Below are 23,297 nucleotides of genomic sequence, written 5' to 3' on the forward strand. Positions count from 1 at the left end.
GGTAATTTTTTGTTTATATCAAATTGCAGCTTACTCCATCTGGAAGCATATCATTGATAAAATCAATGCAGGTTATTAAAAATCCTGTAAAGACATGTGACAAGGTCTATTACTTGATCCAGAGCTTGACATCTCAGATCAGGCAAAGAATGGAAGATCCAAAGTCTGCAGGTACTCAAACAAATCTGTAGTTGTATTTAGTTTCTCTTGTTAATGTATGAGAGATAATTGTAATATAACTTTTTGTCATCAAACTCACTTTTAGAAGAACTTCAGTCAACTAGTGGGTTAGGGATTTTCACATTCTGATTTCATATGCATAATTTTAAAGTAAAAAGCAAGAGGAACATGTGGCCATATTGCAGGTGAAGGTTCTGTGGTGGTCAGATATTCAGGCCTCCAGTGCTTGCAGAAATTCTTGTCTTAATTATTTGAAACTCGCCATTCCACAAAAATAACAGGAAAAGCATATGGTACTAAAGCTAGTTTATATAGGTCCATTTTATATTTAAGTATCTTTGCTGAAGATCTGTTGCTTGCTGTATGATGTGTTGTAGTGTTGCATAAAATGATACTCAGTATTAGTGGTGGCCAACCAGTGAGCTGGAGTGACCACAGTGCTTTTTCATTGCTAGCTAAATATTAGAATGCTTGCTGCCAGTGTTCTCTGCAGTGCTGAGTGTGCAAACAGCTTCTGTCTGAGGCTGAACAGTGCAAGTGTCACCTGTACAAAGTATCAGTGTTTTTTGTCTACTTGGTGTAATCTCCTATCCCAGGGTGAGGATAATTCATCCTTTTTACCTGTCTCTTGCTGTTGATGTGTGCAGGAGAGACAAACGGAATGTGTTGTCTCTTCTAAAACAAACATGTTGGATTGCTCCTCTTCCTCCCTCCTAGAATTTTCTTAAAGCTTTTTAGTTGCTTTTTTTCCCTTTTTAATATATATCTGTGCTGTAGGACACCTTATTCTTGGTGCTGTAGTTTTGCTTAAAGGGCCAGTGATGCATTTCTGCAGCACTGCTTTGTACTGTTGTAGTGCTGTGATGCTTTCCACACTAAAACTAACCATATGCACAGCTGTTTGTTCTTCTTAGAAGTAATGAAGTTAACTTATGCAATCCCCTTTATCCCTCTGTAATTCCATTGTTACTACCATGTAATTCAAATGTCCTTTTGTTACTTGAATGGTCTTGATTACTTAGAAGAGATATGTGTCTATCCAGATATTCAGCTGTACCACAGTGAAACTCTAGAGCTGATGCTGCGCAGGTGGGCCAAGCTGGAAAAAGACTTCAAAACAAAAAATGGAAGATATGATATTAGCAAAATTCCTGATATTTATGACTGTATAAAATATGACGTACAGCACAATGGATCCTTAAAATTAGAAAACACGATGGAATTATACAGGCTTTCAAAGGCGTTAGCTGACATTGTTATTCCTCAGGTAAGCATTTTTTAGTTATTAAGTAGAAGAAATTGTAGAATAAGTGCTTTTTCAAATTTTTGGAAAATGTCTACTCTGTCTTTTCTATTGAAGTTCCTCTATTTTCAAATAATAGAAACCTCTAACATTATCTCTTATTTTTCAGTACCAAGCTGATTGGTTTTTGTAGGAAAAATTCAATTCATAATTCATTAAGATGAGTTTGAGGTGAATTGTTCTAGCGATTTAAGATGTGAACATGCCTCCTTCCTTTACAGTAGTGTATTAAAATAAAGTGGTTCATCTCAATCAGCTTCATAGATTTAAGTGCAGCCTTTGTGAACAACTGTGTATTCTGACATTGCTTTTAATTTCATTTTTCCTGCTTATAGCAATTTGATTTTTGGGCTCTTTGCAAATGAGACTGTTAATCCTAATCTGTGTAATTTAACCTGTCTTAAACAATGTAAATTTAAAAAGACATTCCTGCTTTTTCAAAATGCTGACACTGTGATAAGAATGTAGACATCAAGTTCCACAGAATTTCAGGCAAGATAGCAGATGGAGATGGTAGCAGGAAGGAGGAGTGACCACCTAGATGTTTTGCTTAAGAAAAAGAGCTTGATCATACCAGAAGGTGAATCCTCTTTTATAGTTTAACTAATGAATGAAAAACTATTTCTCTGTATCAAATCAAACAGCGAAAAGGCAAACTGCTTGTTTGGTACATAAGTAATCAAATGTCATTAAAGTGTTAAACAAAATGGTTTGCAGCTAGGGCAAACTAGTAGATGAATAATTTGGTTTAATACAGAAGCTTTGAATTAGAAGGCATTTTAATCTTTAACTGAATTTTAAAAGTCAATTTCTTCTTACACAGGAATATGGTATTTCTAAAGCTGAGAAACTGGAGATTGCCAAAGGGTACTGCACTCCTCTAGTCAGAAAAATTCGTTCTGACCTTCAGAGAACTCAAGATGATGACACTGTAAATAAACTTCACCCTCTGTAAGCCAGTTACTTTTTTACATGGTTACAATAATTCCTGTAAGAATTGATGTAGATATTCCATAGCTTTCATATCTGAAGTGTCTTTTTAGCTCATAGTAATCAGATATTATTATTTATGTATTTGTCGACAGCTTTTTTTAAAATAGGGACACATCTCATCATGTTCTGATAGCACTTTTCTTTCTCTTAAGTTACTCCAGGGGTGTTATGTCCCCGGAACGCCACGTGCGCACACGGCTCTATTTTACCAGCGAGAGTCACGTCCACTCCCTGTTATCCACCCTTCGTTATGGTGCCTTATGTGATGTGAGTTCAACACTTTCTCTGTTAAAGCTCTGAAGAGGAACCTTAAGGACTCAATCTTGCTATGATTGTGTCAACTGAAAGCATAATTTTCCTAAGTGACTTTGAAATTTATCACATTTTTTCAAATATTTGATTTCTTATTATATATGCAGAGACATGTTTCAAATTGCATTGGCTGTGTTGTGTTAGTCACAAATATATTTGGAAAGGACAGATACTTTTTTTTTCTCCTGTGTTGTCACCAGTAATTCTTCCAACTCTTTTTCCTTCCAGTTATCATTTAGGGTTTTCTTGAATTTACTTCTGGACTGGCTTGTTATTTTTGACTATTGACATATTGTCAGGACCTCCCTACCTGACTTAAAGAATGCTCATGTAGTGCAAAGTTTCTCCTGTACAGTGAATTGTCTTACTTTTCTATACTGTTGTAGAATACCACAAAGGGGGTGCATTATTCTCCATCTGATTGTCTTTGACACCAAGAACTAAAAAAGACAAAGTCTTCAGATTCAGAAATTACTTAACTGAGTTCTTGGAAAGGATAAATGCAACACAACAAATCCCAGCTAGCTGCTTGTAAAATAGAGCTTGACTAACATACTAGCTTTTGAAATCACTGTATTGACATATTTGCTTCTGGTAATGGATGACTAAACTCACTGATGGCAAAAGCATTTTTCATCCTAGACCTCAGTGAAATGCTACAACAGATACAAGTTTTAGTCTGCTAAACGTTTAATTTTTCTTTAAGGTGGATTACTAAATGGTTTCTTTCCTAGGGCATGAAGAAAGGTAACTATTCATTTCAGTAGTTTAGGATGTGATGGTTGTATTTCCTCTATATACTAGAATGCTTCATTTACTTTGTCTGTTTGACTGTTAGCACGATACCTGGAAACAATTTCCATAATATATTTGTTACAATGAGTTTCTTGCTAAATTAGTGATTCTCATTGGGAGAATCTTAAAACAATGCCTCTGTCTACAAGACATATCATCATTGTCAAAAGAACATGAAAGACACACTGAAATAAAATATGAAAAGTTCTCCCTTCCACTTCTCATTCATTTGATGAGTAATTTTAAGTCACTTGTTTTTTTGGATGTATCTGCATTTTCCTTAGGTGTGATAAGCTTTGTGCTTCTGCTGTAAATTTAAAATCTGTGTAAATGGGGAAAAGGTGAAATCATCAGTCTTTTTAAAGACAATAGCTAGGTTTTTGTGTTGATTTTTTGTTTTTGTCCCTTCATAAGGAATCAAAAGATGAACAGTGGAAACGAGCTATGGATTATTTAAATGTGGTCAATGAACTCAATTACATGACACAGATTGTTATCATGCTTTATGAGGACCCAAACAAGGTATTTAAAATGGATAAGTATCTTCAGAAGTGAGTAGGGCTGAGCTATGTATTACAGTATAAACCTATGTAATATTTTCTTTCAGGAACTTTCTTCTGAGGAACGTTTTCATGTAGAGCTGCACTTTAGTCCAGGAGCCAAAGGTTGTGAGGAAGATAAAAATTTACCAGCTGGATATGGATACAGACCTGCCTCCAGAGAGGTAGTAATTATGCCTTTCTTTAAAGCAAAAGTTAGTTTTTCTGGAGAAACACCTAAAGTAAACACTGGAAAATACTTAGGTAAAAAATGAAAGTGTGATTTTTTTTACTTTGGTAGACAAATGTCCAGTAAAATATAGGCAGTCCCAATCTTTTCCATTTTGAATGGGCATTGAGGTAAAGGACACAGATAATTCGGACTGTCTAAGGCTTTGCCAGAATTTTTGCTAGAAATACAAAGTACACTTTGTAAGAAAAGTGATATCAACATCACTGTCACATGAATGATATTCTGGCAATTGAAAGAAATATTTAAGAAAGTAGTTCAGCATGCTTATGAATACAGATTGTTGGGGAAGAATTGATTTTTTCAGAGATGTATGGTCAGATCTGTGGACTTACCACATGCTTTTTGAGAAAGGACTGAAAGCAAAGCCTGGCTGGAATTCTTCTAATAGAAGAAGAAAGAAGAAACATATGTAGATTATTAAAATCTAGAGCAATTTGGTCAATTAACTGTGATTTACATCTTGTATGTTTAAAATCAGCTTGCTTTATCCTTACAAAGAGGATTTATTTAAGAGCCACTTCTGTCTACATGTTTCAAGGTGCACAGACAAATTGAAAATGAATTATGTGTTGTTTGTAGAATGAAGGCTCGAAGAAAACCTCTCACAGAAATGATAGTGATGAGGAGGCACACGCTCCTAAAAGAGATGAAACAGATCGATCAGTAGTAATGTTCAAGCCAATGGTATCAGACCCAATTCATATACACAGAAAATCACCCCTTCCAAGATCCAGGAAGATTGGTTCTGTTGAAGTAAGTGTTTGTGTTCCAGATAATGTCTTTGACAGAAATTAACTTTTACTTGCTTTTAACAAAACAAAACCAAATGTAATTCTGCTTTTGGCTACACAGCACCAGTAGGATGCATCTCACAGAAGACTTACTCTTGCTCTATGGGAAATCCTCCATGACAGTAATTTGTCTGAAGGAATTAAAAAAAAAAAAAAATCACTGTTCTGTGATGACTTTCTTTTTTTTTTTTTTTAAACCACTTTAGAAACATCAGTATTTAAAAATGAAGACTTTTTCAATCTAAACCTGCATCTACAAACTAATGATGATCTTCGTATCATCATTACAAGAAAGCTGCTATTGGGAATTAAGCAGACTTTCAGGGTGAACTGTGCTGAGAGGGAACAGAGGGACTGGGGGCGGTAGGGGAGGTACAGGAGGAGAGACGTGTTCTGCTGTGTTTGCTTTCACGTGGGGTGAAAGTGACTCCACTTATCAAGCTTTTGAAGGTAAGAAAATAAACCTGGAGCTTTTTATTAAGTAGCTGGGGTTTGTGTTTCATGAATTCGCTAGATAACATCTTGAGCAGTCGAGTTTGCTGTGTTGAAGGCCATGACATTTAGATGTGCTTCACAGACATAGCTTTAATGTCACAGAGATGGGGGGATGCACGGCTGTATCACTGATACCATTTGGATGGTTGGATAGTTGAGTGGCAGAGCTTCAGATGGTGCATAGTGGCACTTTTGTGATATTAATGCTAGAAGCAGACTAACAGCTTCTTATTGCCTCATTTTCAGTTGCTTAAAACCATCAGAAATGAAGACACATCAAAAGCTTTTTCTTTCATGTTTGTGTTGGGAATGGGCTGTTTGTATGCAGTAAAAGTATTATAGATTTGCAAGTTACTTGGTTATTGGCAGTGTGGAGAGAAAAAGATGCATGGTTCCTTTCTATAAGGATATTTGTATAACTTCACATGACTTCCATAAATTAACAGACATAATAAATGTTAATGTCTTACATTTTCTATTTCCAAGTTTTTTCATAAACAAATGCTCACAACATCAATATTTTTGATTTTTAAAAGCTGTTTTCACTATGATCATGCAAACTCCCCTCCTAGTTATGAGTTCATATACGCACAGTTTAATATCTATTACTTCAAACTTCTAACCATTTTCATAAATTATGTGGAAGTTACTTTCACAAGATATCAGTAGCACAAATTGCCAAATTTTGACTATGCAGATAGTATATATTGAGATCAAATGTGTTTCAGCATTCTGTGCTTGTTTATTTGCGGGAAGAAATTAACCAATTTAGAGAAAACATACACTATGAAATATTTTTTCTTAAAAGTAAAATTGGAAGTTTCATCTGGCCTACTGAAATCTGCAAAACCAGTATTTGGAATATTTAAACCAAACAAAGTGTTTAAAAAAAAAAAGTCACTGCAACTTAAACTGCAACTGCCTTGACCTTTTTCGTATTTCCTGTTTTTCCCTCCTGTAAGGCAATTCTCTCTTCACCTATGTCCGTTAATTTGAAAGGACACTGTCAGGTGTGAGATTATATGGAAGTTTTAATCTGGGTTATAGTCAGCAATATTTACAGAAGGATTTGCAACTGTAACTGAGTCACGAAAAGAAAAAAGAGCAGAGTTTTAATAGTAAAACAAGAACATAAAGTTCATCAACATTGGAAAGCAAATTCTGTATTGCAAAAAATGTTAATGCTAATGATACAAAATGATGTAGGGTATAGGGGGGCTCTTAGCCTGACACTGTCCTCCCTTGAAGTCTTAATAAGGTGTCCAGCATCAGCTATAGTTCAGGACTTTTTTAAGTTTGGGAAACTACTATCAGTCAGGTTGGTGCTACTACCAGTGAGTCAGCTGTAAAGTCTCAAAGGCAATTTAAAAGATGAGAGTCTTTCAGATAAGTTTATAGACTAGAAATGGAAACTATTAAGTAATAAATAGGAAAGTTTAATGTACTTAAGAGGGGAAGAACTATTAAACAGGATGTCAAGGGTAATAGATGTTCTGTTTCCAACATGTGGAAAATTCTTAAAATCATTAATCAATTATTGTTAATAAATACCTTTCTCTCATATCTAATAATTAGTATACCAGAAATTTGACTGAAGTGTTATATTAAAAGATATAGCTGGATGAAAAGAGTGGAACTGCTAACTTCCTAATATTGAATTATTACTCTTCTCTATTCGCTGTTTAATAGTTTTAAAAGTAGTATATAAAAGAGTGCAAGCAGATTGGGTTTTTCTTTTCTGTTCATTTGGCTCTGTTGAATCTAACTTTGCATGCTTTGCTGTTTTTTGCCCCCTTTCTCACTTCCAGGAAGAGAGCCCCCTGAGTGTGTCTAGCCCAGAGTGTATTGGTACCTGGCTGCATTACACCAGTGGTGTGGGTACTGGGCGTCGAAGACGCAGATCAGGGGAACAAATCACTTCTTCCCCTGTCTCCCCTAAATCACTGGCTTTCACATCCAGTATTTTTGGCTCATGGCAACAGGTTTTTAAACTTTACTTCATTAAACATTTTATGCATTCCAAGCAACAACTGTCTTTAAGGACATCTAATCCCTTGTTATGGATTATGTTTGAAGCAAAATCTTCCACTTCTTAAAATTACTTGCCGAGAATGTTTGGGGGAAAAAGAGCAAGTGCATGTTTTTCCACTGAATGTGTTACATGTTTTCATAAAAATTTGGTTTCTTTATAGGAATTGCAAAAAGACTTAGTGCAACTGCCTAATGAAAGAGATTTCTGCTTTGGTTTAGTTGTCCTTTAAGACTTTAAAACCAGCATTGCTTAATTTGGTGGTAGGTAAATTGAAAAAAAAATTAAACATTAATAATTGCAACCAATACCATTTAAAATAATTTATTTGGTACTTCATGCTGCTATTCAAAACTTGTTTTGCATATATTATATTTTCAGTGGCCTGGTATTAACTATTGCAGGGAAAAAACTCCTAGCACTAATAATTCTTGCCTTCTGTATCCAGAGGTATCTGAAACTCCCAAAACAGTACATCATCCATTGACTTGTACAATATTTTGAAGATTGTTCTTTATACTGGGGGGTGAGGGGAAGGCAGGACAAAAAAGAAACGCGAAATGTCTTGGAAGTACCAGTGAAGATATAAAGATGTTCAGAATGTCAAGATATTGTTTACATGTATGACAATGGATGGTGTTCTGTTAACCATATCCTTTTTCTCTGAAAATTTTCATAATTTAATATTGAAAATTCTAAAACTATTTACATTGGAAAAGTTTATATCAGCAAAGGCTGTGAGCATCTGAAGATTACACTGATTGAACCCGTGCATGGATCAGTGATTGTATCGTGTCCTCAATAGCTTGTCTGTCTTTCCTTCCCTCCCCTCCTTTTTTCAATACAGGCGCAGTTTAGGAGAGTGCATTTGGTAAAATGAAATAAAATGTCTCAAATGTTTGTTCTCATATTGGTCTTGGTCTGTGTCCTTTCTCATTCTGAATGCTTGCTCTGCACCACTTCATTGCAAGGAACTCATATGTGAAATGGACTCCCTTCAGAAGGGGATATTGCATGATCTTTCATGTTTCCTTTACATATTTTTACTAACACTTATCATACAGCTTATTAACACGTGTCTGTCTGAAACAGGCTGCTGTATCAAGTTAAATGGATGTTTCATGCTGCTGTTCTACTTGCCCTTATTTTTCTGTTTTTTCATCCAGGTCCTATCAGAAAGCAATAGTAACTTACGAACACCACGAACTATTCTGGAACAAAAGCAGAGTGGTCTAGGTATGTGCCTACAATTGAAATTTTGTTTGATGTTATCAGCTTTTCATCTGCCTGTTCTGTACAGCTGTATATTCTTTGAATAGCTTTTTTGTTAACAGGACCCAATAGTACTTGTTATCAGTAACATATGCTGAGTGTCTGCCTACGAACTGGACAGTTTTTCTGCAGGAAAAGTTTTTAAATAAATTATAACTGAAAATAGCAAAGTATTCGAGACTGTTCATACTACTGATTATTTACTGCTCACAACAGGTGCACAGGACTATTTTTAATGTAAAGTAGATTTTCATTATAATGTAGTTTCTGATGGAGTTTTCGGAATTTGCAAGAATCTTTTGGATTGAAATGGCCTGCACCAGAAACTGTTAAAACACTTTTCTTGAAAATTTGTTTCCTGCTGCAGGTAATTGATGAAAGTGAAGGTGTTTTAACGAGGGGACTGGGATGGGGAAAAAACCTCAAGTTTCTTAATAGTACCAGGGGTTTTGCACATATTCCCTCTCCTAAAATTAATTTCTTCTTTTCAGCATTAGAATGAATCATGCTATAATTCAATGAGTTGTTTCAAATTCCCTTAATTCAAGTGGTGCTTTTCTGCTGCTTCTTTTAAACAGGCATACATATGACTCATATGCAAAAAAAATGAAATCATGCACTACTGTAAATCAGTCTTGCTTTTTTTTTCTGTGTGTTTTTTCATGGGAAAAATGAAGTGTAGAAAATGCATAAGCTATATGCATAAACTTAGAAGTAGCTTTTCCTTTCTTTGTAAAGATACGTATTTTTTGTATTATTTTTTGTATGTCTAATCTTTCTGTGATACTTTTCTTCCTATTGTATTTTCCCTTAGTAAAATGCATACATCAGGTGCTCTTGCTTATTGAAGTCCTGTTTTTTGTTATGTGCTTGATAAAGTTAAATGACTTTTCTTTTATGTGACACAATATGGCTTGTGGAAATTGATGTATTTCTGTGTGTAGATTAAGGTATTATATTTGGCGTGAAAGGCTTTTGCCACAGACCAGGCACCAATTTTTTTTTGGCTGTGATTGGTCACATATGCTAGTAATGTTTCCCGTCACTGGATTGTTAAAAGTAATGAAAGGAAGCATCACTGGATAGACAGCTGGTTTTCAAAAGAAAAATCTGCTGCTACTCATCAAAAATAAAAAGATAAGCTCTGAGTGATAAACAGCTTCTCCTTTCAACTAGTAGTAAAATGTAAAGGAAAAAAATTGAAACATTTTTTTCCATTTTGTTCATTGTTGTATGTAAGTTTCATTTATGGTTGATGATTACAAAAATTATTTTTATATTTTTGTCTGTGGCTTTCAATGATTAGTTTAACTCCCATTCTGATGAGTTGTAATAAAAGTACTGTCACTTGCATGGAGCTGTGCAAAAGTCTTCTCAGGAAAGGAAGTTCAGCTAAACTTTTAGGTATTTTCAGTTTGTAACATTGTCGGTAATGGTAGCTGAAATATGAATAGAGTTATTTCCAATTTGGTTAATATTTTCTTGGGTTAGAAGGGAAATATTCCTATATTAAGTCTGTGGAAATGCGTGAGTACTTTACTGCAGCCTATTATCTCAAAGGTTGATTTGGATGAAAGCAGTGAGCAGTATTTTTCCAGTTTATATTTGTTTCATAAATGCAGGTTTTAAAATACACAGCTTTCACATCATCCTCCTCCTCATCATCTTCATTTTGTTTTGTTGTTTTGTTTTATGTTTACATTGATGCTAACTGGTAACTTTTTTTTACCAAAAGTGAAAACAGGACAAGAACTCACTTTGGTTAAAGCCAATCCTCTCTTTGCACATAGAGCAGAGGGTGCTGTCTCATGAGTAGAAGCACAATAAATTATGATAGTTTCAACCTACAAGTCCCACTCTGACATTACAAGCATATTGTGAACCTGTCCAAGGCACTGCCAAAAGCTGCCTTTTGTGTGGTAAGAGCCATGTGCTTGCATGCTGCATGCATCCCCAATGTGAATGGACGAACACCTGGTTGTTGTATGTATTTTCTCTAACTCCCATCAGGGTCTCACTGTGCGGGCCTGTTTAGCACCTCAGTGCTCGGGGGTTCTTCAAGTGCACCTAACCTACAGGATTATGCTCGTACTCATCGTAAAAAGCTGACTTCTTCTGGCTTCATAGATGGTATGTGCACACTCTCGCACATGCACGCACAAACCCATGTGCCACATTGAACTTCTAAAGATTTTGGTGGAATCCTAGAATATTTTGCCTTAGTATTAATTCTGTGAGTTTCTATTCCTTCTTTATTTGCCTGTAGGTTGCTTATGTTTTAATTTGATAGCGCAGTTAATTCTTGTTTGTCTTGAATTGAACACTAGCTCACAGGCTTGTAACGCGTGGCAGGAGATTTCAGCAAGTCCATTTTTTAAGTAAACTAAAATTTTTGGTTTGAAATTCTGTAACCATTTTAAACATTGACTTTTATCATTGCTAATTGATCTTCAAATTAAATAAATTACTTGGAGCATATGTGAGGAATGAAAGAAATTATAAAGTAATAAGTTAAATACTGATGGTGAAAATTTTAGGATTCCTAACCTTTTTTTTTGGTGGGGTTTGGATTACAAAGGAGCAGGAGATTTTCAGTTTTGGATAATCTGGGGTAGAGAAGAAACTCTCTCACTAGATTTCGAATGTAAAGATGCCAAAGCACACCTTTATAACTGAGGTGAAACTATTCACGCTGTTTCCCCCCCCACTTCACTACACAGTGTTCGACTCTAACCCAAATAACCTTGTATGCCAGAATCACCAGCTCATTCTGCTTGTTTTCATACACTTCATTACACATCTTGTAGTTACCAACAATCCAAATTTTCTTCTTTTTAACCTCTATTTAGATTTTTGCCCTTTTCCTTGATCCCCTCTGCATGCCACTCAGTTCTAATACCTTCTCATATTTTCTTTTTTTCTTCCTTCTTCCTTTCCTATTTTAAAATCTCCTTCTTTTGGTAGCTGTTACAAATTTCAGGTACCTGTTTTTCTCTTTCTCAGACACCACACGCGGTTCTGCTGTTAAAAGGTTTTCTATCTCATTTGCTCGACACCCAACCAATGGTACGTTTTGCTTTTATTTTAAAAACGAAAACAAAAACAAAAGGTTCCTTGCTTCATCCCTTTTATTTTTATTTAAAATATGGGGTGTACAGTATCATCCAACTGTCTGTTGTTCCTAACTTCAAGCACAATTCCAAATATATTTGTAATCATTAGATATCCTAAATCCCTTCTTTATCATTCATTAGTATAAATACAACATCAAAGTTCATTTCTTAGAAAAATCCTTGAAAAAAAAGTGCTACTGTTAATCATGATCTCTGTAATAAATTATTCTCCCCAACTTCTTGTGTGATCAGACTGTATGGTGCAAGATAAACACAGAATGAAATCTGATCTTATTGGACATTACACTTCTTGATAGCTGCTGCTTCTTCTTTGTCTTTCTCCTGCTGACCTGATTCCCTGAGCCTCCTGATTCTAAAATAAATCACTGAATTGACAGCTGGAGTTTATGACTATCTTCTTGAAGTGACACTAAATTAAAAAAACTAAAGCAGAAGCTTTGGTTCCATTCCTGCTAAATTGCTATGTTATCACAGGACAAAAATTTATTTTACCTTATCATACTTCTCTGTTCATCAGATGTGCAAATTACTATAATATTGCACTAAAAATCACAGCGAGAGAGCTGTGACTTCTTGAGCAGCATTGACCTCTTGAACTTCAAGAGTGAGACTTAACTTGTCTTCAGTTTGCAAAAAAGGTCTGGTTTAACTCACAGGACAAAGGTATGTCTTTCTCTTCCTCAGCAAAATATTTTGCATCGCCTTTTCTACATGATTAAATAGGCCCCAAATATATCCGGTTCATGAAAACTAGACTCAGTCTTCAGCATCCACCAGACCTTAACGTAGCTTTTCCAGATTTCTTAACTGCAGTTTTAAAAAGTGCGTGACTGGTGGCTGAATACATTGATGGTGACGATATTGAAATTGCAGTGGAAATCATCAGTATTTTCATGATAGATTCAAAATATAGTTGTTTAAAAACAAAGTTAATTAAAAAAAAAACAACCTGAGTTTTTGTTTGGCTTTGCTGAGAAAACAAACCCATAGTGACTTTTTTGCACTGCGGTGCGTCTTGAAGGGAAAGTGATACAGTAAGCCTGAATTAATAGCATTAAGACTGTGTTTGATCTAAAAGGCCAATTCTAGTGTCCTATTTCAAATAGGAAAGTTAGGAGTCCGTTTTTTATCTTTATACTCAAACCAAACAATATTTCCAAAACATACACATTCAGAAAGTAGAAACTGCATTTGAGTGTCAGTGTCTAATAATATGATTACTCTCTATTCCATTTAGCACTATCTTTTTGTGACTGCATTCTTTAAAAAAGGATCTAAATTGCTTGTATTGATCACACTGATTGTTCAAATTCATTTAATGCAGCAGTTTTACCACACATCTTTGACAAGATTAATGCATGCAGTACGAGCTCCTCTGAACCCTGAGTGTATTGGAGGTTTCCAAGGGTTCTCTACTAACATACGTCCATATTGATGTTGTTTCGTCTGTCCTCTGGACTATCACTTTGATTCTCCTTGTCCCTTTCACTCTGGTTTTTTTTCTTATTTTTATGTTGTTATCACACCCTCTTAACTCATTTCAGACTACCCCCCCATCTTTAGTTCAAGGAACATGGTGAAACAAGTATCTTCTGAAAGTGCTTTACCTTATTTTCTGGGCCTCTGCAGAACACCCACACCTCTATAGGTGCTGGTCCATTTCCTCTGTGGAATTTCTAGGCTCCAGTGGTATGTGTCTGTAGTTTTTGAATCTAAAACAGCAGGGTGGCTTTTTGAGATGCTGCGTTAACCCTTTCATTGTCTTGCATTTTGACGCTTTAAGAATTAATACAGCCAAAGTTCACAGGCTGTTCATGTACAGGAAATTGCCTTTTTAAAGGGATACTGTCGGGCTTCTTCATCATAAAATTTCAAATTTATTTATCTTAACATCCTAGAATATTCATCACAAAATATTCAAATAAAACACTGCAGATAGATTTCCAGAGTATCTTTTAAACCATATCCCTTAGACGTAAAGTTACTACTACAACATTCTGCAGTACAACTACCTGACAGCAGAATTGTTAAAACTCAACAAAAATGTCTGGAGGGGAAATTTATGAAACAAGAAAAAACTCCCCCCCCCCCTTTTTTTTTTAAGGACATGGCTGTATTTTGAAATTTCTTCCTGGTTTTCTGTAACATGCACTATGACAATAATAGTTACTAAAAAGTTAACCTGACATTGTCCCACTTTGTTATTTGCAAATAGAAAAATAAATTCTCATGGAAATGATGGTGACTTTTCTGTCAAGGTAAAGAGAGAAATCTTACATTTCACTGTAATGCAACGAAAGGGTTTGTGCTTTGCATGCATGCAAATAGTCATTTAGGATATTAATATGTATGCCAAACATCTTAGTGCTTACACTGAAGCTTAGCTACTGCCTTTGTAGGAGAATAGAAATTAATTATATTGTGGTGCTTCTTTTGTACACAGAAACCAAGTTTTTATGAAATGCAACATTTTGTTTATAATCTAAATGAAGCTGACATGAGTACACTTCAGTTGATTGTATATTTGTAGCAATTGTCCCGGAAATTTGAGTATTGGCCAAGGTGGATCTAAAAATAAAGATATACATACAGACATTTTGGGGTTGAAACCTTGTTGAATTACTTCTCTATGCAAAGCACTAATGGGGAATGAATGGGGAACATTGCATATCACAGGAATATTGTTGCTTATTATTTTATGGGAAAGAACAGTTCACAGTCGTAATGCTATCTCTAATAAATGTGCCTTGAACTGAAATTCTAAACATTATTTCATTCACTATTGCTTTTTCATTTATTTAAAATAAATTTACTGTATTGAATTGCAAAGTTGTAGCATTACAGCTGAATGTTGAAAACACTAATGGACATATTTTCCTCTTCTGAAATGCAATTGGATGAAGAGCTGTTCATTGAGTTATCAAACTTGCATCACTTTATAGAACTGCAAATTTTTTTTAGCCAAGATGTTGAAATGCTTTTTAGTCTGCTAGTAATATGGATATGCATGGTTAGTGTATGATCAATACTAACATAGAAAAGCAAAGTCCAATAAATTTTTAGATTTTTGGGTTGCTTTACTTACCTCTTCTAATATATGAAACTTCTAGTCTTCTAAGTACTGTTTTTAAATGCATAAAGGTAGGTGTAATTCTCTCTTAGAAGGTAAAAACATGTAATCTCAAGGTACAAAAATGCTAACAGTGGTTTTCCTTTGATATTAAAGGCAACAGTTTATTTTCACAGAATACTGAAGATGATAGAATGTGAATTCTGCAAATTTCTTTCTTGGAAGATGTAGCATTTTTAGCTCTTGTCTGCTAACAGTTGACAAAATAGCTATATCCTATTTTCTTGCATGAATGAATTATCTATCTATTTAGTCATGTGCCAGGTATGAGAATGAGTAGGAGAAATACTATCTTTTCCTGACTTTTTTTTGTAGTGATCTACTGAGTTTGTCTTAAAGGAAAATTATCTTTCATTAACTAATTTGGGAGTAGAGCACAGTTCTAATGTTTGAATAGTTTGTGTGTACACATGTACTTCATGTGTACAGGGGATTTGTATCCCATGGTATGTTACATGGTGTCTTTAGTTTAGTGCACCCTGGAAACTGGCCCATTTTGTTCCAACTCCTGTGATATTTAATTTCCATGATTTCAAGGGTCCTATCTGCATGTGCTAATGTAAAATAAATACTTTTTATCGTGCATTAATACATGCATATGCAAGAGCTTAAATCCTGTCTTATGTTTGGAAATCTCTCTTTTTTATTATTTTTCTTTTAGGTTTTGAACTGTATTCCATGGTGCCTTCTATTTGCCCTTTGGAAACTCTACATAATTCCTTGTCTCTGAAGCAGGTGGATGAATTTCTTGCCTCTGTTGCTGCTCCATCAAGGGAAAATCTACAGGAGACATGTACTGGTTTTAGTTTGTATTTATGTTAATTTTAAATTCTTAAATACTGTCTAATTTTTGCAGTGTTTTACAGCTAACAATTAAACTAAGGATACTGCTTTTAAAGAAAATGAAAATGTACATAAACTATAATTCTAAATTTTGCAGTATCCTTTTGTGGGTATGGATACTGTCATAATTCATTGTAGTAACGTCTCTGTTGAGACATTGTTGGGGTATTAAATTAAGGATTTAATGCAATCATAGTGGGTTTATTTCCCTTACTATTACATTGACTCCTTTGTTCAGTCCACACTGTCAGCTGAGTCACAGGTCATACTTTTTAGTGAGCATGCAGTATTTCCAGCTTTATACTGTGCTGTTGTAGTGGCAGTAACCACAGCAGAGGAGTGTTGCATTTACACTTAAAAATGTGTTATTTCCTGTTTCTTTTAATATTACTTGGGGTTTCACTTGTAGAGAGCCTTGCAGTTACTGAACTTTTTGGTAGTTTGTGCTGCATGTTTGAAGTTTAAATGAGCTTGAAATGAAATACAACTAAGTTCTATCCATGTGCACATCTCTGGGAAGATGACTTCCCATTGTGATTCTGCTGCTGTGTCTTTGGAAGTGGTTTAAGTTAGGCCAGATTTAGGTCATCTCCATATTAGGATGCTTATAATCAATGTGTCAGGTGATTAAAAATCATTCTTCTTGAGGAAGTGTCTAAAGACTCATGTTTTGATCAGAAAACTTATATGCAGAAACAAGTACTGATACAAAACCTGTAAGGACTTTTCTTTTTTCTGTTATAGGATTTTTCCTTTTTCTTCCTGTTATTTTATGTGGTTTAGTTTTAATCAGTAGCTAAACTGATAGAATAGACCATCTGTATCTGAGAAAGAAGATGAGCAATTTAAGAAAACTGATGCTACTGTATATGAAGTATATGAAAATTCTCAGCTATGCAAAATGCCTTGTTATGCTGGTGAGGAAGTTTGTCATCAAAATCTGTTCAGAGCTGAGAATACACAAGATGGAAAAAATACTTTAAAAAACCCTGGTCACACTCCTAACAAATGGTTGTCACCTTTCTACAGAGGAGTTGTTGGAAATTCGACCTGATACAATTAAGGCCATACATTCTTGGCTCTCCAGCTGTTTTCCTGTATTACTTAGAGGTTGTCTGGAGATAAATGTTTTGTGTGCATTTTTCATAGACATTTTGGACTAAATGCCTACTCAGATGCAATTTTCATAACCTATGAGAAGTAGCACTAATGCTTTTGCTAATCTTCTGGCAAGGCCAGTGTTACTGAAATTCAGCTTAGCTTCCTTAGCAGCATGAACTCATTGTGTTGCTTTCTTAAATAAAAGGGAGATTTTTAGATTTGTCTTTCATGTTGTGAAATTTTGACACCATAGTCAAAAATGGGCAACTGAGCTGTGAGATGGTGGTGTCTTTCTCTGGACAGATACACAGTCCTATGGCTGCTGCTTTTGATGTTTGGCTTGGATGAGAGTATTTTTGTTGTTAAATGATGTGTATATTCTTTTTTTCTCACCATTTCAGCTTCTCCAACTTACATGATGCCACTTTCAGGAAGAAAAATTTCTTTAAATACATATACCCCTGCAAAAATTCAACCAACTCCACTTGAAACTTTGCCTGAAAGGCTAGCAATAGAGAAACCAACCTTATGTAAGTAACCTCTGTCAGAGGCAGAATGACTACCTTGATTCTTTCCAGAATGATTTTGTAGGGCAGCTATTTCTTAAGATTCCCTGTCTGTGTAAGTGGGATCATTTTGTGGATCAGCAAGAACTCAATAGCATTGCACAAATAGTTTTAGCAGTAAAATTGTTATTACTTACTTTCCCTTATCCTCTAAATTGTTTCAGTTTCTATGGGCTGAAAATTCATGGGGTTTTGTTTTGAAGTAGACAGCATTTCCAGCGATCTCCAAGTAAAACAAAGGAATTTATTTATTTAAATGGCAGAATTTCTAGAATGTTTTCTGAACATTTACTGTAGAGCTCTGTAACCAGGTACTGACTGAAGCTGCCAATAACACAATAATGCATTCAATCATTAGTATGTTTAGTCTGAACTGTTGGCCAGCTATACTATCTGCTTTTGGTTGTGCTATTTAGAGAACAAATTCCATGTGGGTTTCTGATTTAATTAGCTAGTGCAGCTTGTTTGTGTTTCTGTGCTAGGTAATACACATTTTTGTTGCTTTTGATGCTTTTTAGCGTGAATATTAAACATAAAACCTAATGCTTTTTTTCCTCTCTGTGTGCACAGCTACCCCTGGATCTCCTGTTAATGCATCTGATGTTAAGCTATCTCTTGAAGAGGCCTCACTAGAGGTAGAACTTGGTGGTCAGACTCTTTCCGAGAAGAAATGATCAGACAAAACTGGAAACAACTTCTTAAATGTTCACTTTAGTGTGAGTTCGGCTAACTTACTGAGCTTTTAAAAGCCATTCATGTCTGCAGCTCATAGTGCACTTAAGAATCTTAAGTTTATTTGTGGTTAACTAGTGTGCACACTACATGTTTAGATCAAGTGTCTTTTCTCATTCTCTAAATTATTTCAGGAAATATATTTATCAGTTTGATGAACTGCACACCTTTAGTGGAAAAGCTGCACATGAACTTTTTCTGTGTCTTTCAATATCTACTGTAAACCTGTTCAAAAAGAAAGTGGCATGTGCTACAGTGGCTCTGTTTACGTCACTGTAATGCATTTTCTGTTGTCATCATAAACTTCTATATTCAGGACTTTAAAATCTGTGAATTTCTTCTGTAGGCTGAAATGTAACACACATCTTGACCTTTTTTTAATTTAACTACATTTCCAAAGATATCTCTTCTGCCTGGTTTGAAGGCAAGCAGATATTTCTGCATTTTAATTATTTTATATCATATATGCTGCAATAATTAGGCATGATGGAGTGAGTTAATGTATCAGCACTTTTGACTACTCTCATTTTTTTTCTGTGTTTACGTCAGACCTGTAACATTCAAATACACCTTCTCTTTTTATTATTTAGTATACATGTTTGTATACGGGTACCTGTACCTCATCATCCAGCAGATAAAACTGTCTTCTACGTGCTTTTATCAAAACCTTCTTTTGTTTACTAAAAAAGACAGTTTTATGTTCTTTGCCATATGTTTCTACAAAAAGGTGATATTAAAAAGCAGATTTTGTAGAATGAGAAATGGTTACAGTTGTTCTGCTGGTAGGTTTATTCTAAAAATTGTAAATATTCCATCTATGCTTTATTATCATCCCTTCAGAGTAGAGAGAGGCTTTAGACTACCGGAAATCAGTGCATTCTGTTGTAAAATACTCAGGATTCATCACTGCCTGGGGATTTTCATACCTCTCTTCTTCCAGTCTAGGTGGTTGAGAGCAATCTCATTAAAAAAAGAAAAAAAAAAAAAAGATTTTATAAGAGATGTTAGAAGTGGAACATGGAGTTATGGGGTTATATAGAATAATCATCCAGTCTAAGCAACTCTTTCTGTGGCATGAAAAATTACTGAATTGTAATTATCCCAAATGTACAAAACTACTGTCCACTTTTTTAAGTTCAAGTGGCTGAGTAGTAAGAAATATGACTTAGGTAATTCTTTCATGTTTAAGTTGCAGAAGACATAGCTTATGAGTAATATGTTTAAGTAGGGCTCTTCCTTTTCTCCAGAGCCAGTGCAACTATAATTACATTCACTTTGCCACAGGGTCTGTTTTCAGTGTTTACCATATATGTAATGGCTTCTGCAGACTAATGCTAACAATGCTGGTTAATTACCAAAAATATGAAGGTTTTCACAGCTATATACTTCAAACATTTCATTTTCTGTAGTATAATTGTGTTATTGACAGTGTTGGTCTTGCACACAACTGAATGTACACTTGTTTACCATTTAAAAAAAAAAGTTAAAATTTAAGTATGCCTATCATTCCAGTCAACCAAAGCTGTGGCATAAGTTTTTTTTATGTGCTCCTGAATAAAAAAACAAGGTCACTGGCAACTTCTCTCCATTGTGGTTTTTTTTTAAAGTGCTGTGAAATATAGTGGGTAGTTGATGCAGTAGTCTCAGTGGAAAACAATTTGCAGATAAGCCATTAATTTACAAATAAGCCAAAATTTCTCTTGGTGGTAAAGGACGTGACTCAGAAATGACAATATCATTTTATGATGAAATCAATCCTTAAATAGCTAAACAGTAGTCCAACATTCTGCAGGATGTCTTCATGTTCCAGAATGGTAACATCAAACACAGGACCACAGGGAGGGAGGGCTCTTCTACTTCGTAGTGGTGCACTTAAAATAGGGCAGAACATGGACTTAGCAGATTTCAATGTGTTTTTAGACCAGTTCCTTTATGTAGTTGCACTGTCTCACATTAAACTTTTTGAGCTCTACATCCTATTCCAGCCAGATTTGACAGTGGTCAAAGAATATGCTTACAGAAAACCAATGGTTGAATATGCTTGTAACTCCCAAAATACTGCCACTGCAATATAGTTTAAGTAATCATTTAGCATTTCTTTAAGAAGCAGCATTACCAAATAGACCAAACCACAAAAATGTTTGTGAAAGTTCCTAAAATAACTTTTAATTCTTGTTTTATGTTTCTTTATTATAATAAAGACATAAATTTCAGTTATGTAATTATCCAGCCAAGTAAAATTTTTAAGGAAAAGCAGATGTTCTTTCAAAGTTCAGATGTGTAAAAATCCATATAAACAAGGTTAGGCAGGTGTGCATACAAAAAATAATTATCATACATATCCTTGTATAATGATATATCAAAAATTATGATCATACACTGAACAATAGCATCAAAACCAAAGTTCAAAGGAAGATTGCAGAAGAGATGTAACAAAGATTTCTAATAGCCATTTCAGTGCCATAGACAAGTGGCAGAATGTAGGGATTTAACACTGTTTTCTGTCATCCAGCACAGAGGGAAGCATAATATTCCTTTGTTTTTCTTGTATTTTTTCTTTATCAATTTACAGCAATTACATTGTTGACAGACCCACAAGTAATTTGCTAAAACAAAAAATGCAAAAACTTTTTCAAAAAGCCAATTCTGCAAAAAACAGTGAAAGAAAAAACATGTACTTTCTAGTAGTTGTTCATGTTTTCTTTTATTTTTATTTTTAAATAATGATTTTAATTTTACTTGGTTTTATGAAGAGGACAAATTTTACTGAATGTTTTCAAATATTGATTTCTTGACTCCTTCACTTAGCCCTTAAAAACAAACATCTTGTGCTCTGAAATACAGAAAGTGGTGTAATAACAAAGCAGTCTAGAGTGCATTACTGTGAAAAACAGATGTTGAATAAAAAAATAAAACAAATATTTTATCTATAAATAAAGGAATTTGTAAGTGTGTGAATGCCATCAAATGTGGGCCTAGGAGGAGGAGCATGCAATGAATACAGAGAACGTCCATATCATAAAAGAGGTAAAAGACCTTTCAAGAAACTTAAATTCTGTTTTAATACAAAACCAGTTCTAAAGTGTACTTACTTAGAAAACATAAAAATAGGCTGAATTAAAAAGTTGTTTGTCACTATGCCACGCATGGTTATGGATTTCCCGCAAAATTCAGATTTTCAAAATAATGGCTACAATTCTTCATAAGGGTAAGTGAATATTTAATAAAAAATGTTTGTCTCATTAGTCTTTGGGTAATAAATAAGGAAGAACCTGCAGAGAATAATAGAAATTGAGCCCTTTTTCTATGTGTTTTACCTTTAATATTATGTTTTCCATATGGCGTTGTAATGTGTGCTGGTTTAAAGGCAAACCAGCAGGGGAAATGAACTCAACTCAAAAGAGAGACCACAAGTCAGAATAACAATTTAATAAAGTAATACAATAAGTACGATTATACAGACAAACAATTGGTTTTAATCCACAAAGCCCAAATATATAACCCAGCACCCTGGGGCATGAACAGAGTGGTGCTCTTTGGGCCCCCTGAGTCCAAAGGAAAAGGAGAGGGGAAAACCTGTTGGTGAGAGTGCTGTTGCAGTCTGGTCCACAGTGATGGTTGCAGTCTGGTTGAAAAGTGGTGGTTGCAGTCCAGTCGAGAGTGGTGGTCTGCAATCTGGTTGAGAGCGATGATCTGCAGTCTTCCTCTGGATCCCACAAGTGGTTAAAAAGGTCCCAACACTCCAAGATTATATATCCTCCAGTTCAGGCAGGAATGCTCAGTACCTCCCTCAGGGTGGAGGGTTCCTTAATGGGTGTGAGGACAAGAGCAACTCCCATCTCGCAGGCCTCTCTTAGCACCTAGTTTATAGCCTGAGGAGTCAGGCTCTATGTGCAGATGGTGTAAATGGTTCATTGATAACAGTTTTTGGGAAATGGCATGGAAGGCTATAGAATACACAGTTTTGGGTTACACCCATCCAGTGATGAACTGGTCTCAACTGTCCTAACTAGGACATAATGTTATTCCAATTGACTGTCATTGATCTGAGAAGCTAGAGCACAGCCACTGTGAGATGTAGGTTACTTTGTGTTCTGGCCAGGGTGACCATGCAGAGAAAATGGTCTGTAATGGTCTGTTTTATTGTGCCACGGTTGCAGTGGCACTAAAAAGTGTTAAGATCTTAGGTGGGAAAATCCTGGTTGCATGGAAAATGCAGAACTTTGAAAATTATTTAGGAATTTAGGGATTTAGTAAGCTGTAGGTTTTATTTTCAAATATTTGGTGTGGAATGTGAAAACTGTCCTTAGGAGAAGTTGTCAAGATCTGCTTTTCTTTTGATATCTAGAAATTTAAGAATTTTACATCATGTTAATTCTGTCAGTATGATTAATGTTATTAAATATTACAGCTAATTAAATAATAATATATCTGATTGAGGCAGGGGGAGGATGCACAGGACTGCTAGTTTGTAAAGCATTCTTTCTTTTAAATGCAGCCAGAACATACTATGACCACCCCCAAGCATTTGTTGCCTCCTGAAGTCAATGACCACTACTGCCTGCCCTCTCCTTGGAACTTCATCTCTGAACCTAACTGACAACTCATGGACAGCAAGAGGGGGGAAGTTGTTGGGAGGAAGTTCTTCGGGGGGAAAGTTGGGATATACTGATTCATAAGAGTTTATAGCCTCATTTATACCACAGAACAACATAGGTGGGATTTCTGGCTCAGGCTGGTACTGCAGATGTCAACATGAACCAAAGGAGTTTATGTACTGTAAGCAACACAGAGCATCATAATGCCTCTGAATTACACTCCAGCTTCAT

General features: G+C 35.1%; 1 protein-coding gene across 16 annotated transcripts in view; it reads left to right on the forward strand.

Annotated features, from left to right (window-relative positions):
* The window catches only part of PPIP5K2 (diphosphoinositol pentakisphosphate kinase 2), a 46,929-nt gene extending 27,423 nt beyond the window's left edge, over positions 1 to 19,506 (forward strand). For 2 of the 16 annotated variants that reach the window (XM_051782564.1, XM_051782563.1), the window contains exons 18-32: positions 30 to 171; positions 1,224 to 1,447; positions 2,307 to 2,434; positions 2,629 to 2,743; positions 3,998 to 4,105; positions 4,191 to 4,307; positions 4,955 to 5,128; positions 7,470 to 7,643; positions 8,857 to 8,926; positions 10,973 to 11,092; positions 11,966 to 12,028; positions 13,726 to 13,785; positions 15,888 to 16,019; positions 17,572 to 17,700; positions 18,307 to 19,506. In XM_051782564.1, coding sequence (XP_051638524.1) covers positions 30 to 171; positions 1,224 to 1,447; positions 2,307 to 2,434; positions 2,629 to 2,743; positions 3,998 to 4,105; positions 4,191 to 4,307; positions 4,955 to 5,128; positions 7,470 to 7,643; positions 8,857 to 8,926; positions 10,973 to 11,092; positions 11,966 to 12,028; positions 13,726 to 13,785; positions 15,888 to 16,019; positions 17,572 to 17,700; positions 18,307 to 18,410 — 1,860 coding nt within the window. In that variant the 3' untranslated portion in view covers positions 18,411 to 19,506. Of the gene's footprint in view, positions 1 to 29; positions 172 to 1,223; positions 1,448 to 2,306; positions 2,435 to 2,628; positions 2,744 to 3,997; positions 4,106 to 4,190; positions 4,308 to 4,954; positions 5,129 to 7,469; positions 7,644 to 8,856; positions 8,927 to 10,697; positions 11,093 to 11,965; positions 12,029 to 12,613; positions 12,760 to 13,640; positions 13,786 to 15,887; positions 16,020 to 17,571; positions 17,701 to 18,306 lie in introns of those variants that run through there. The other 14 variants (XM_051782566.1, XM_051782568.1, XR_007903731.1 and 11 more) reach the window with 14 other exon arrangements.
* The last annotated feature ends 3,791 nt before the right edge of the window (positions 19,507 to 23,297 follow it).

Source organism: Manacus candei, unplaced genomic scaffold (genome assembly GCF_025592945.1).
Source record: "Manacus candei isolate 608988 ecotype Guabito, Panama unplaced genomic scaffold, ASM2559294v1 h1tg000016l, whole genome shotgun sequence".
Lineage (NCBI taxonomy): Eukaryota > Metazoa > Chordata > Aves > Passeriformes > Pipridae > Manacus > Manacus candei.